General features: G+C 39.8%; 1 protein-coding gene across 1 annotated transcript in view; it reads left to right on the forward strand.

Annotated features, from left to right (window-relative positions):
• Positions 1–13,687, forward strand: part of LOC142656626 (multidrug resistance-associated protein 1-like) — a 102,359-nt gene that overhangs the window by 11,321 nt on the left and 77,351 nt on the right. The window contains exon 2 of the mRNA XM_075831550.1: positions 12,200–12,376. Within this exon, the coding sequence (XP_075687665.1) occupies positions 12,200–12,376 (177 nt within the window). The remainder of the gene's footprint in view (positions 1–12,199; positions 12,377–13,687) is intronic.

The following is a 13,687-nucleotide window of genomic DNA, read 5'->3' on the forward strand; positions in this document are numbered from 1 at the left end:
TCCCGAAAGAAAAGAAAGGTTGATTTTTTTTGTTATTTTGTTTTGGCTTTCCGAGATCTCAACAGCCATAAAAAAAGATATTTTTTTTATTTTTTGGTCATGGCTGTTGTTTTTTTGCTTTGCTTTGGCTCCAGTTTAGGGTACCTATAAATTGCCATTTAATTTATATTAATTTTTTTTACAGTCAAACTGAATAAAAAACAATATATATTTTTTTGTTTTGTTTCCTCTATTTACAAATCATCACAAATAACATATTATACTTTAATGTACGGGTTGTCATGGGGTTGCCAAATATATAAATATTTTAGTTTTGTTTTTTATAGGTAAATTTATTTACATTTATTTTAGAACTATTTAACCCCTTCCCGACATTTGACGTACATGTACGTCATGGAAAGCATTGACTTCCCGCAAAATGCCGTACATTTACGTCAAATGTTTGGCACCGGCTCAGAAGCTGAGTCGGTGCCATCATCGTCGGATCTCAGCTGTATCTTACAGCTGACATCCGACTGTAACGGCGGGGACCGAAATTAGCTTCGATCCCCGCCATTAACCCCTTAAGTGCAGCGCTCAAACGCGATTGCTGCACTTAAGGTGTTTGCAGCTCATCGGAGCCCCAGCAATGAAATTGCCGGGGTTCCGGTGGCTGCAATGGCAACCGGAGGCCTAATACTGGCCTCCCGGTCTGCCTAGCACCGAAGCCGGTCAAGATCCACCTGGCGGCGGAGCCTGATCGGCTTCCGTAGCTGCCGGCAAAATGTACTGTACAGCTGACATCCACCTGTAACGGCAGGAACCGGAGCTAGCTCCGATCCCTGCCATTAACCCCTTCGATGCAGCAATCGAAAGCGATTGCTGCATCGTAGCGGTTACTAGCAGATCGCCAGCCCTGACAGGCAATCGGGACTGGCGACTGCTGTTATGGCAACAGGAGACACAATGGTCTCCTGCTCTGCAATTACGGAAGCCGATTTAGGCCCCGCCGGGAGGCGAAGCCTAATCGGCTTGCTGTCAGTGAATGACTGACAGATCTAATACATTGCACTACATAGGTAGTGCAATGTATTAGAAAAAAAAAATAATCTGACCGTTGGACCTTCAAGTCCCCTAGTGGGACTTGAAGAAAAGTGTAAAAAAAGTATAAAAAAGTGTAAAAAAAAGTGCAAAAAATAAAAGTTTGAAAACAATAAAAGTTTCAAGTAATCAAATAAAACACAATCCCCCTTTTACTCTTATCAAGTCCTTTATTATTGAAAAATAATAATAAACCATATGTATTTTGTATCGCCACGACCGTAACGACCTGAGGTATCAAAATATTATATTATTTATTGCACGCGGTGAACAGCGTAAAAAAAAAACGTAAAAAACTTTACCAGAGTTTCTGTTTTTTGGTCACTTTGCCCTACAAATATTAGAATAAAAAGTGATCAAAAAGTCCAAACAGCAGTTTATGACCATATATGGGGTATTGCCGTACTCGGGAGAAATTGCTTTACAAATGTTGGGTTCTTTTTTTGTTGAGAAAATGAAAAAATTTGCGCTAAAGCTACGTCTTATTGAAGAAAAAGGATTGTTTTTATTTTCACTGCCCAATTCTAATAAATTCTATGAAACATCTGTGGAGTCAAAATGCTTACTACACCCCTAGATGAATTCCTCAAGAGGTGTAGTTTCCTAAATGGAGTCCCTTTTTGGGCGTTTTTATTGTTTTGTCCCCTCAGGGGCTTTGCAAATGTGACATGGCCTCCGCAAACCATTCCTGCTAAATGTGATCTCAAAAAGCCAAATAGTGCTCTTTCCCTTCTAAGCCCTGCCGTGTGTCCAAACAGTCGTTTATTACCACATGTGGGGTATTGTTTTACTCGGGAGAAATTGCTTTACAAATTTTGTGGTGCTTTTTCTCCTTCAGTCCTTGTGGAAATGAGAAAAAATTAGCTAAACCTAGATTTAAAAAAAAAAATGTAGATTATTATTTTCACAGCCTACTTCCAATAATTTATGCAAAAAAACTGTGGGGTCAAATCGCTCACTATACCCCTAGATAATTTCCTCAATGGGTGTAGTCTCCAAAATGGGGTCACTTGTGGGGGTTTCCACTGTTTTGTCCCCTCAGGGGCTTCGTAAATGTGACATGGCCTCCGCAAACCATTCCTGCTAAATGTGATCTCCAAAAGCCAAATGGCACTCCATCCCTTCTAAGCTCTGCCGTGTGTCCAAATATCCATTTATTACCACATGTGGGGTATTGGTTTACTCGGGAGAAATTGCTTTACAAATTTTGCGGTGCTTTTTCTCCTTTAGTCCTTGTGGAAATGAGAAAAAAAATCGCTAAACCTACATTTTCTTTGAAGAAATGTTGATTTTAATTTTCACGGCCTACTTCCAATAAATTCTGTAAAAGACCTGTGCGGTCAAAATGCTCACTACACCCCTAGATAATTTCCTTGAGGTGTCTAGTTTCCCAGATGGGGTCACTTTTGGGGGATTTTTACTGTTTTGTCACTGCAAGAGCCCTTCAAACCTGACATGGTGCCTAAAATATATTCTAACAGAAATAAGGCCCCAAAATCCACTAGGTGCTCCTTTGCTTCTGAGGCCGGTGCTTCATTCCAGTAGCACGCTACGACCACATGTGGGATATTTCCTAAAACTGCAGAAACTGGGCAACAAATATTGAGTTGCATTTCTCTGGTAAAACCTTCTGTGTTATAAAAAAAATTGTATTAAAAATTTATTTCTGCAAAAAAATATGAAATTTGTAAATTTCACCTCTACTTTGCTTTAATTCCTGTGAAATGTGTAAAGGGTTAAGACATTTTCTAAATGCTGTTTTGAATACTTTGAGGGGTGAAGTTTTTAAAATGGGGTGACTTTTTGGGGGTTTCTAATATATAAGGCCCTCAAAGCCACTTCACAACTGAACTGGCCCCTGTAAAAATGGCCTTTTGAAATTTTCTTGAAAATATGAGAAATTGCTGCTAAAGTTCTAAGCCTTGTGATGTCATAGAAAAATAAAAGGATGTTCAAAAAACGATGCCAATCTAAAGTAGACATATGGGGGATGTTAATTAGCAACAATTTTGTGTGGTATAACTGCCTGTCTTACAAGCAGATACATTTAAATTGAGAAAAATGCTAATTTTTGCAATTTTTCGCTAATTTTTGGTGTTTTTCACAATTAAATACTGAACATATCGAGCAAATTTTGCCAGTATCTTAAAGTCCAATGTGTCACGAGAAAACAATCTCAGAATCGCTTGGACAGGTGAAAACATTCCGGAGTTATTACCACATAAAGTGACACATGTCAGATTTGAAAAATGAGGCTCTGTCAGGAAGGTCAAAAGTGGCTAAAGAGGGAAGGGGTTAAAATTTAAATTGCAATTTGAACTGTATTACTATATCCTAGTATATTGTGTGCATAATAATATGTACAGTAAGCTGTCATAGCATACCCAAAATATTCCCTAACAGGCATTGCTATATAACAGCCCTGGGGGCCTTTGTTAGGCCCCAGGCTGTCACTATGTAAAGGCTAACCCTGAAGTAAGAGTAGGGAAGCAAAGGCATCTCCCTTTGTTAATACCCCAATAACCATTGGTTGTGCTGAAAGGGTTAAATAGTCGAGATCTGCATTTTCTTCAATCTCGGCCATTGCTGTAGGAGTGCTACTCTCAAACATATTGCCAAAGCTGGAAAGAATTCCGCTTAGTTGTAGCAACCTGTATTTTGTCCACGGATTCCCTGCAAGGCCGGGTTCGCACGTAAGTTCGTAGCGTAAATACTGCGGATTTTCCGCAATGGACTTCAGTGCGGAAATTCCTCAGCGTATTATAGTACAGATAAAAACAAGGGGACATATATACACAAAAACATAGAAAGCGTATTATAGTAGCAGCAAAGTGGACGAGATTTGAAATTTATCTGCAGTGCAGTTTTTTAATCCACAAGATATCCGTTTATGTTGCGGAATCGCTGCTTTTCCGTTGTGGACTTTCCCCATTGAATTCAATGGCTAGGTAAACCTGCACCAAATAGCAGATGTTGCCATTTTTGCGGAGTAAAAGCTTTGATTCCGCCGCAAAAATCGCAACTTGGGGAAAAAAAAATCTCATACTTACCCAGAACTCTCTCCTCCTGCGTCCAGCCCTGCCCCCAGGGATGATGTTTCATCCCATGTGAACGCTGCAGCAATCACAGGTTTCATGGGATGGAACGTCATCCCAGGAGCCGGGCTGCAGGACGTGAGAGGGACACGTCGCCATGGCTACGGGTAAGTATAGATTTTTTTTTGTTTTTACGTGCAGTTTTCCGCAGCGGAAATTCCGGCCGAGAAACAGCACAATTTGGTGTGTTTTTTGGGCCGAAATTCTCTGCTGGGACAAGGGCGGATACGCTGTGTACTTTTACACAGCGTATTCGCCCTGTATGAACATTCCCATATAGATTGTAAAACAGTCTGTGTCTGGATAAATCTGCGGAGCAAGCATGAGGAATGGATAGACCCCTAGCCCTGTATTTTATCATCGTAAGAGGCCAACCGTTAAAAAGACGGGATTGCAATAATAAATTTATATTAGAAAAAGTAAAAGGACTCTAAGGCCCTGTTCACACGCAGTTTTTTGCAGGCAGATGGAATTTTGAGGCAGATTTTGATCTGCCTGCATGCCGTTTGCCACGTTTTACGCAGTGTTTTTTGCTTGCGGCGTAGCGCAAAAACAAAACGAAAAACGCTTTCTCTGCCTCCCATTGATGCCAATGGGAGGCCAAAGGCGTAAACGCTTAAGGCCCCATGCACACGACCGTGCCCGCAATCACGGCCTGCGATTGCGGGCACGGCTGGCCGCCAACTGCCATACAAAGTATGGGAGCACGGCCCGCAAAATGCAAAAGAACGGACATGTTCCATAATTTTCAGAACATTTCTACGGCACGGACACCCATCCGTAGCGCTACAGAAAGGTGTCCGCGTTCAAAAAACTGAGGTGTTTTACGGTCGTGTGCACGGGGCCTAACCAGGCCTCTTTTTTTTTTTTTTTTTTTTTTGCGGATCCATATATACGGATGCACTACGGACCGTATTTGCGGATACCATTCAGCAGAAATGGGTACTTTGCTGATAACTAAAAAGCAATACAGAACCGTATTTACGGTCAGTATTTGCGGATACGGTCGTGTGCATGAGGCCGATTTATGTTTACAATGAGTTAGGCCCCATGCACACGACCGTGCCCGCAATCACGGCCCGCGATTGCGGGCACGGCCGGCCGCTGACTGACAGCTGCATTTTCGGGCCGTGCTCCCATACAAAGTATGGGAGCACGGCCCGCAAAATGCGAAAGAACGCACATGTTCCATAATTCCCGAACATTTCCACGGCACTGACACCCTTCCGTAGTGCTACGGAAAGGTGTCAGTGTTCAATGAAAGTGAATGGCTCCGTTTTTGCGGTCCGCAAAAACTGAGTTTTTTTGCTGTCGTGTGCATGGGGCCTAACCTTGTACGGATGTTTTTGTAATTTTTCTGGTGAATGTCGTTTTTACAGTAATTGCAGGGAGTAGTGTCCCCTAGAGAAATTATCCATTGTTGGCTATTCTGAATTTCAGCAAAATTCTTCAGGAAACGTGTGTTTGCTTACATAAATGCAATATGAAATAATCATTGTTCACTCATTAGTTACGATAAGATAAGAAAACAAGAGCCATGACGCTCACAATACTTGGAACATTTTACATAATATTTCTCCCAAAAATGGAAAAAAAACCCCTCAATTAAATCAACCAATATGGCCCTCATGACCGACCCAACAGAGGTTGTCACTTAGAAATTCTGATCTAAGTTTGGATACCTCTAAATATGTACATAAAAACGTATATTTGCCCCTCACCCAATGTTTTCTATTTTTGCTAATTTGTCACATTTATATGTTTCAGATCATCCAACTAATTTTAATATAAGAAAAAGACAACACGAATAAACACAAAAAGCATCTTTTAAATGGATTTTCTAGTCATAAGAAATTACTGGCCTATCATGAAGATAGGCCATCAATATCTGATCGGTGAGGGTCCGACTCTCGGCACCCCCACCGATCAACTGTTTTGAAGGTCCGCTTCCCATTCATTCCTGTCACTTCTCATACTGTAAATCGCCGACACACTTGTAATGATAGAAGGCTGTAATATTGGGAACCGCCACCACAGAACTGCCGCTGAGAACAGAATTCATAGATCAATAAATTATGACAAGTCGTCCAGGTCCCGCAGAAGCAAAGCAGCTCCAGACCATCACACCACCACCATGTTTGACTGTTGTTATGATGTTCTTATGGTAGAATGTGGTGTTTGCTTTACGTCAGATGCAACGAGACCCATGTCTTCCAAAAAGTTCCACCTTTGACTCATCAGTCCACAGAATATTTTTCCAAAAGTCTTGGGGGGTCATCTAGATGTTTTTTGTCATGCGAGACGACTCTTTGTGTTAATTTTTGCCCGGTGTCTTTCGTGTGGTGGAATCGTGTACATTGACCTTAACAGAGGCAAGTGAGACCTGCAGATCTTTAGATGTTTGTCTGGGTTCTTTTGTGACCTCCTGGATGAATTGTCAATGCGCACTTTGTGAAATTTTGGTAGGTCGGCCACTTCTGGGAAGGTTCAGCACTTAAGCCCCTTGCACACGTCAGTATTTCCATCTATCCAGAAATACTGTCTGTAAATACGGATCAGTAGGCATCCGTATTCCATCCGTATATACGGATCCTTACAAAAAAGGGAGGTTGCAAATGACGTCATCAACATGTTGCCTAGCAATGCTTCAGTAAATACGGACGGTTTGCGGATGCACATCAGTAGCCGTCCGTATTTACGGAAGCTTCCATAGGCTTCTATGGGAGAGTCCTTGCCGTAATTACTGACAAGAATAGGACAGGTTCTATGATTTTTTCAGCACTGATGCCCATCAGTAAAAATACTGAAAGGTGTCCGTCGCCAATAGAAATAAATGGGTCCGTAATTATTGATGAAAAATACGGTCGTGTGCATGGGTCCTTATAAGTTTGTGGATAATTTCTCCCACTGTGGTTCGCTGGAGTCCTAGAGCCCTAGCAATGGCTTTGTAATTCTTTCCAGACTGGTAGATTTCAATGACTTTGTTTGGCATGTGTATTTGAATTTCTTTAGGGTGTGGGATCATGTGCTGCTTTTTGAGACCTTCTAGCCTGCTTCACATTGCCAGACAGCTTCTATTTAAGTGATGTTTAGATTCAACAGGTCTGGCAGGAATCATGTCTGGGTGTGACTAGTGAAATTAAATCCAAATGTCAATTGAATTTGGTTAACTGGTGGATTTAGTAGCTAAGAGGGCAATTACTTTTTCATATATTCACCATTTAAAACAGCACTTTGTGTTTACTTGCCTTATCTTTGTCTGATTTTAAAAGTAGTTTGATGATCTGAAACATTTTAGTCTGACAAATATGCAAAAATAGAAGAAATTGGGAAGGGGGTAAATCTTAATCCCAGCACTGTTCATACACACAGCATATGAATACATAAACATACTTCATCTTCGTCAACACTCCTGTGGTGGTGTATAGGCTACAGGACGAAAGCCGATGTCCGCAAGCGAGCACGGATGTTTTAGACACAGTCGTTACTATGTGTGGCCCCAGTGCTGACATCCAGAGCCTCCACAGCTACTGCCACCTACCATTGATCCACTGCCACATATAGTGACAGATTATCAGGTAATCTCTCACTAATCCGGTATAAAACAACTTTGTCACTCACCAGATTACTGGGATTTCTGAACTAGACGGTGCCAGACTAATGGAATTTCTTTTAGAAACAAGTGAATTGAATTTGTAGCAACTTGACAGGGGAGGACAACCTAAAGGGTATATTCACATGGTCCAAATATGTAGGCAAATCTGCTGTGGATAAAACATGTAAATAATACGCAGCTGAAACTCGAATGATGCATACAACATACAACATACAATAGAATGTTACAATCTCCTGACATGTCAACAAAATGACATAAATATCACCATATTCCATACAGTAGATGCCAGTCCCCAGGGGGACCATTTCTAGGAGACCTGGTTGAAAAAGTCCAACTGCTGATGTTTTTATACATGGGCAACACACACTTGTCATGAAGTGTTGAAACAGCCCAATATTCTATCAAACAAATCCCTAGAATCTCTCCTCCTCTGTGGTCCCACATCCACTCACCAATCCACTCACCCGCAATGTTCCTGAAGGTTTTTCATGTTATACCATGACATGTATAAACTCGGATTTCTGCTGCGGATTGGCATGTGGATTCTATGCTACTGTAATTCAATGCCTCTAATCCGTGACTTTTCAATACAGAAATAATGAAAATGCTGTGAATTTTAACCCCTTCAGGATCAGACTAAAATTTTCTAAATGACAAATATAATACACAATAACCACAAACACATGGTTGTACAAAAACTCATTATAGCACAAAATATACTTAGTACATAGAACTAGCATAGTGTCGTAAATTGGCTACTCAGAGTCATTCTAAGCACTCCCACATTTATACAAAGTACTAACCATGCGGAGAGAGAAAATACATTAAAACATGTTGCATGTGGTCAACACACACAAAAAGGCCCTGAAAATAGGGCAAAAGCATATGTACAGAAAACCCCAAAAAAAGAGAGAGTTTCAGGTTTAAATATATCGGTTTCAAACATGTATTACGGGGATATACAATTTTGAGAAAAAAGATGCCAATTCTTCCAGGTCTCTACATACTGCGGGTATTTGTGATCTTTATATGCCATCATTTTTTCGTAAGCACATGTAGTATTTAGCATGTCATATATTTCCCCAACAGAGGGAAGGTTCACACTCTTCCAGTACCTAGTTATCCCTAATTTAGTAGCCAAAAGGATATGTGCCAGAAGTACCCTATTTTCTATAGGTATCTCATTTATTCCGAGAAAAAGAAGTGCTAAAGATGGTGATAGCGGAATGACCTTATTGCACAACCCGGAAAGCAGTTGAAATATCGATGACCATAGAGGAGCAAGACAAGGGCAAGACCATATTATATGTATGAGATTACCTCTGTGCCCACAACCCCTCCAGCAAAGATCAGAAGAACCCGGGTACATACGGCTCAATTTGTCAGGTGTATAATACCATCTGAGGGCTGTTTTGATAGCGGCTTCATAATGAGATACACATTTAAAAGTAGAAACAAGGAATTTCAAGGAGTATGTCCATTGGGATACAGCGAAGGTCTGGCCTAGGTCCCTCTCCCAAGCAAGGAGGGGGGAGGATTTAACAAACGAGGATTTAGAGCCAATTACAGAATAAAGGGGTTTAAGGCGGACTGGGGTATCTGATGGGGCTGACCATAATTGGAATACGTCCGCAGTGGCTAAAAGTACGCTCAAATCCATAGTAGGTAAGAAATGTCTAATTCGTAAGTATTTATAAAAATCTCTATGTGCAATACCATATTTATGGGTCAGTTCCGAATACGGGACTAACTTCCCGCGATCCAATAGATCCGTTAAAGAGGCTCTGTCACCAGATTTTGCAACCCCTATCTGCTATTGCAGCAGATAGGCGCTGCAATGTAGATTACAGTAACGTTTTTATTTTTAAAAAACGAGCATTTTTGGCCAAGTTATGACCATTTTTGTAGTTATGCAAATGAGGCTTGCAAAAATCCAAGTGGGTGTGTTTAAAAGTAAAAGTCCAAGTGGGAGTGTATTATGTGCGTAAATCGGGGCGTTTTTAATACTTTTACTAGCTGGGCGCTCTGAAGAGAAGTAACATCCTCTTCTCTTCAGAACGCCCAGCTTCTGACAGTGCAGATCTGTGACGTCACTCACAGGTCCTGCATCGTGACGGCCACATCGGCACCAGAGGCTACAGTTGATTCTGCAGCCAAGAGTCACCATTACCGACGCCCTACCTGAACTTTGTACAAAGTCCATAATGTTAATTTTTGTTTTTATTCTTTTGTTTTTATGCTTTTGTTTTTTCCTACCTGCCTTTAAAAATGCATAAAGTCATTTTTTCCGTTGACGCAGTCATATTTTCTCATGGAGTATTACATTACTCTTTAATATTATCTGTGATATACTGGGAAGCTGGGAAAAAAATCAGAATGGGGTGGACTGCACCATTTTCTTATGGGTTTTGTTTTTACGGTGAAAATGACACATTACCTGTACTCTGCGGGTCAATACCATCACGGTGATACCAAATTTATCTAAAAAAATTTCATCGCCATATTGTGACCCCCGTAACTTTTTTATATTTCTGTGTACAGAGCTGTGTAAGGTGTCTTTTTGTACATAGGAAAGATGTTGTTTTTATTAATACCATTTTGGGGAATATCAGGCATTTTGATCATTTTTATTCAATTTTTTGTGGGGGGTTGAAGTGGCCAAAAAACTGTGATTTGGCCATTTTGACCTTTTTTCCCCGCTACGGCGTTTACAGTATTGGAAAAATGTTTTTTTGTTTTTTTTTTATAAAGTCGGACATTTTCGGACGCAGGGATTCCTAATATGTTTATTTTTGTTTATTTTTTTTTATGTGGTATCTAGGGAAATGGGGGTTGATTTGAATTTTATATATATTTTAAAAAACTTTTTTAAATTTTTTTTATTACTATTATATAGCCCCCCTAGGGGGCTTGAACCTGCGATCATTAGATCGCATATTCCATAGACTGCAATATCACAATTAGGGCTGGGCAATTTTGCCAAAAAAGAAAAACATTTTTAAACACTTTCGATTTTCGATTTGAATCTCGATTTTCTTAATTTTTTTTCTATTTATTTAACAGTAATACCAAGAGATAATTTAATACATTTTCTTTATATAAATAACTTTTTAACATACCGGTATATTGCTATAATTATTGTACAGAACTTTACAACTTTTATCCTCTGCAAATACTTTATTTTTATCATAAATACAATTGGAAAAATGTATATCTAATTGATTATAACTTCTGTGTTACCCAAAATGGAACAGGGAAACACTGAACAATGGTTAGTTTTTCATGTCCATTTTGCATTAGTGTCTCCAAATTCTCATCCATTTCCAGTCCGTCTTTCATGGCCGCTAGAAAAAAAAAAAGAATGGATTTAATTTGTCAAGGTAGATAGTGCCACAGTGCCCACATATGACATACCAAATATGAGTAACTTTTTACTTTTTTTCATAATAAAGCATTTTGTACGTGGAAAAAGTGGGTTTTTAATGTTTTTTTTTTACTTGGGACATTTATTTTCTTATTTCAAACTTTATTTTACTTTTTTCTAACTTTTTTTTTTAGTACCTCTAGGGGACTTTACTGTGCAAACTTTTGATCTCTATTATAATATTTATAATTATAATACACTGCAATACTTCTGTATAAGCAGTGTATTATTGCCTGTCAGTGTAAAACTGACAGGCATCTGTTAGCCCATGGCCTAACAGGCAATTACTAAAGGCAGACCCTGAGGCCTTTGTTAGGCCCCCAGGCTGCCATAGAAACCATCGGCACCCTGCGATGAATGCGGGGTGCCAGTGGGGAGAGAGGGAGGGAGCGCCCTCCCTCTAAAATCACTTAGATGCAGTACTCGCTATTGAGCGCCGCATCTGAGGGATTAAATATGATCGGAGACCACTGCTAGTGGTCTCCGATCTTTGCCCTGAAGCCAGAGACGGTTACCAGCACAATGCAGGAAAAGTTCTTCTGAAATCCCGACGTGAAAAGGCGGCACTTCAGAAGAACTACCACGAACGGCCGACGTAAAAAGACTATACGCCGGTCGTTAAGGGGTTAATTAGCAGTCTCATATTTGTTTTGATCCTAAACATTAGCAGGTCTGTCTTAAAGTATTATTCTTGTCTGGCCGTTCAATGTTATATTTGAATATTGTTTAATAGTCAGTATTTGTTTAGCTTAAACCGTAAAGCAAGAGCAAAATAATTACCGGGAGCTGTAAGCGTAATAATCCTGACACTACTTACCTTATGCGTTGCTATGGTCAATAATTAACTGATAGTTATATTGTATATAGTCAGCAGCTACTTACGTGTGTATAATGAGACATTGCAGTTTTACACAGTGATTATAAATATTGTAACTTTTGCTGTTTTATGTTTGATATAATATATCGGTGGTTTTCCTTTGGCAGGATGTAAACCAGACTTGGCACACAGATAATCCTGACTTCTCCTGGTGTTTTCATAATACCATCCTTTACTGGATACCCTGTTTTTACCTATTTGCCTTATCGCCATTTTACATCCTCTATCTTAGACAACATGGCCAAGGATACATCAGGTTGTCCCTACTCAGCAAAGCAAAAACTGTGAGTATTCTAAAATTGACTTTTGCTATGTCGCATAATAGTACTGCTGTGGTTTCTTTTACAGACATGCAGGATGCCATACTATGCACCACATTTATTATGCATTTTTGGTTATCTAAAAAATTTGGCAAACTTTCCAAATTGGAGCGTGGCTAATAAATGAATGAAAGGCGTACCATTTTTACAGAAGATTAATTGCACATAAGGGTGTATTTACACGTGCCTTTTCCAACGACAAAATCACCAAAATAAAACTTAGTGGTTTAAAAAAACGTAATTATGTCTAGCTGCACCATTTTTGCTGCGATTTTTTAAAAACTGCTGCGTTTTTTGCTGCGGTTTTGCGATTATCATGTCAAATAAGACTTCACAAAACCAGCATGTGTGAATTTAGCCCTTATATATCTCAATTAGTACATTGCATACCAAACTTAGGCTCCTGTTGTCCAATACACATGATCCACTCTAAGAGCATGTCACAGATTTGCCAGAATTTTTTAGATAATCTGCAGCTGACACTCGGAATTCTGTCGCGGAATCCGTAGCAATGACAACCATACCCCAGATTTTAATCAGTTATGTCAAATGTCGGTAAGGGGTTAAGACTGTTCCTTTCATTAAGCCCGAGCGGTTCTAGTTCCTCCGTTTTTAGAAACAATAAGGTGAATTCCCTTTTAAATAAATAATATTAGCTGGAAAGAAAAGTTATTGACGCATACGTTCACCTTTGAACAGCTATTCACAGTCTATATTTTCTTAAAAATTGCTGGTAAAGGATGTCTTAAAGACATGTTACAATGCATTCGGAAAGTCCTTAGACCCTTTCAATTTTTTCACATTTTGTTATCAATACTCAATACCCCATCATAACAAAGTGAGAACAGAATGTTAGTAATCTTTGCTAATTTATTGAAAAGGAAAAACTAAATATTGCATTGACATAAGTATTCAGACCCTATACTCTGCACTTAGTTGAAGCACCTTTGGCATCGATAAGCCTCCAGTCTTCTTGTGTATGAGGCCACAAGGTTTGCACACCTGGATTTGGGGATTTTCTGCCATTCTTCTCTGCAGATCCTCTTAAGCTCTGTCAGGTTGGATGAGAACCGTCAGTGGACAGCCATTTCATTTCATTTCCAGAGATGTTCGATTGAGTTCAAGCCGGGGCTCTGGCTGGGCCACTCAAAGATATTCACAGAGTTTTCCTTAAGCCACTGCTGTGTTGTCTCCGCTGTGTGCTTAGGGTCATTGTCTTGTTGGAAGGTGAACCTTCGGACCAATCTGAGGTCCCGAGCAATCTGGATCAGGTTG

This window comes from Rhinoderma darwinii, chromosome 6 (genome assembly GCF_050947455.1).
Source record: "Rhinoderma darwinii isolate aRhiDar2 chromosome 6, aRhiDar2.hap1, whole genome shotgun sequence".
Classification (NCBI taxonomy): domain Eukaryota; kingdom Metazoa; phylum Chordata; class Amphibia; order Anura; family Rhinodermatidae; genus Rhinoderma; species Rhinoderma darwinii.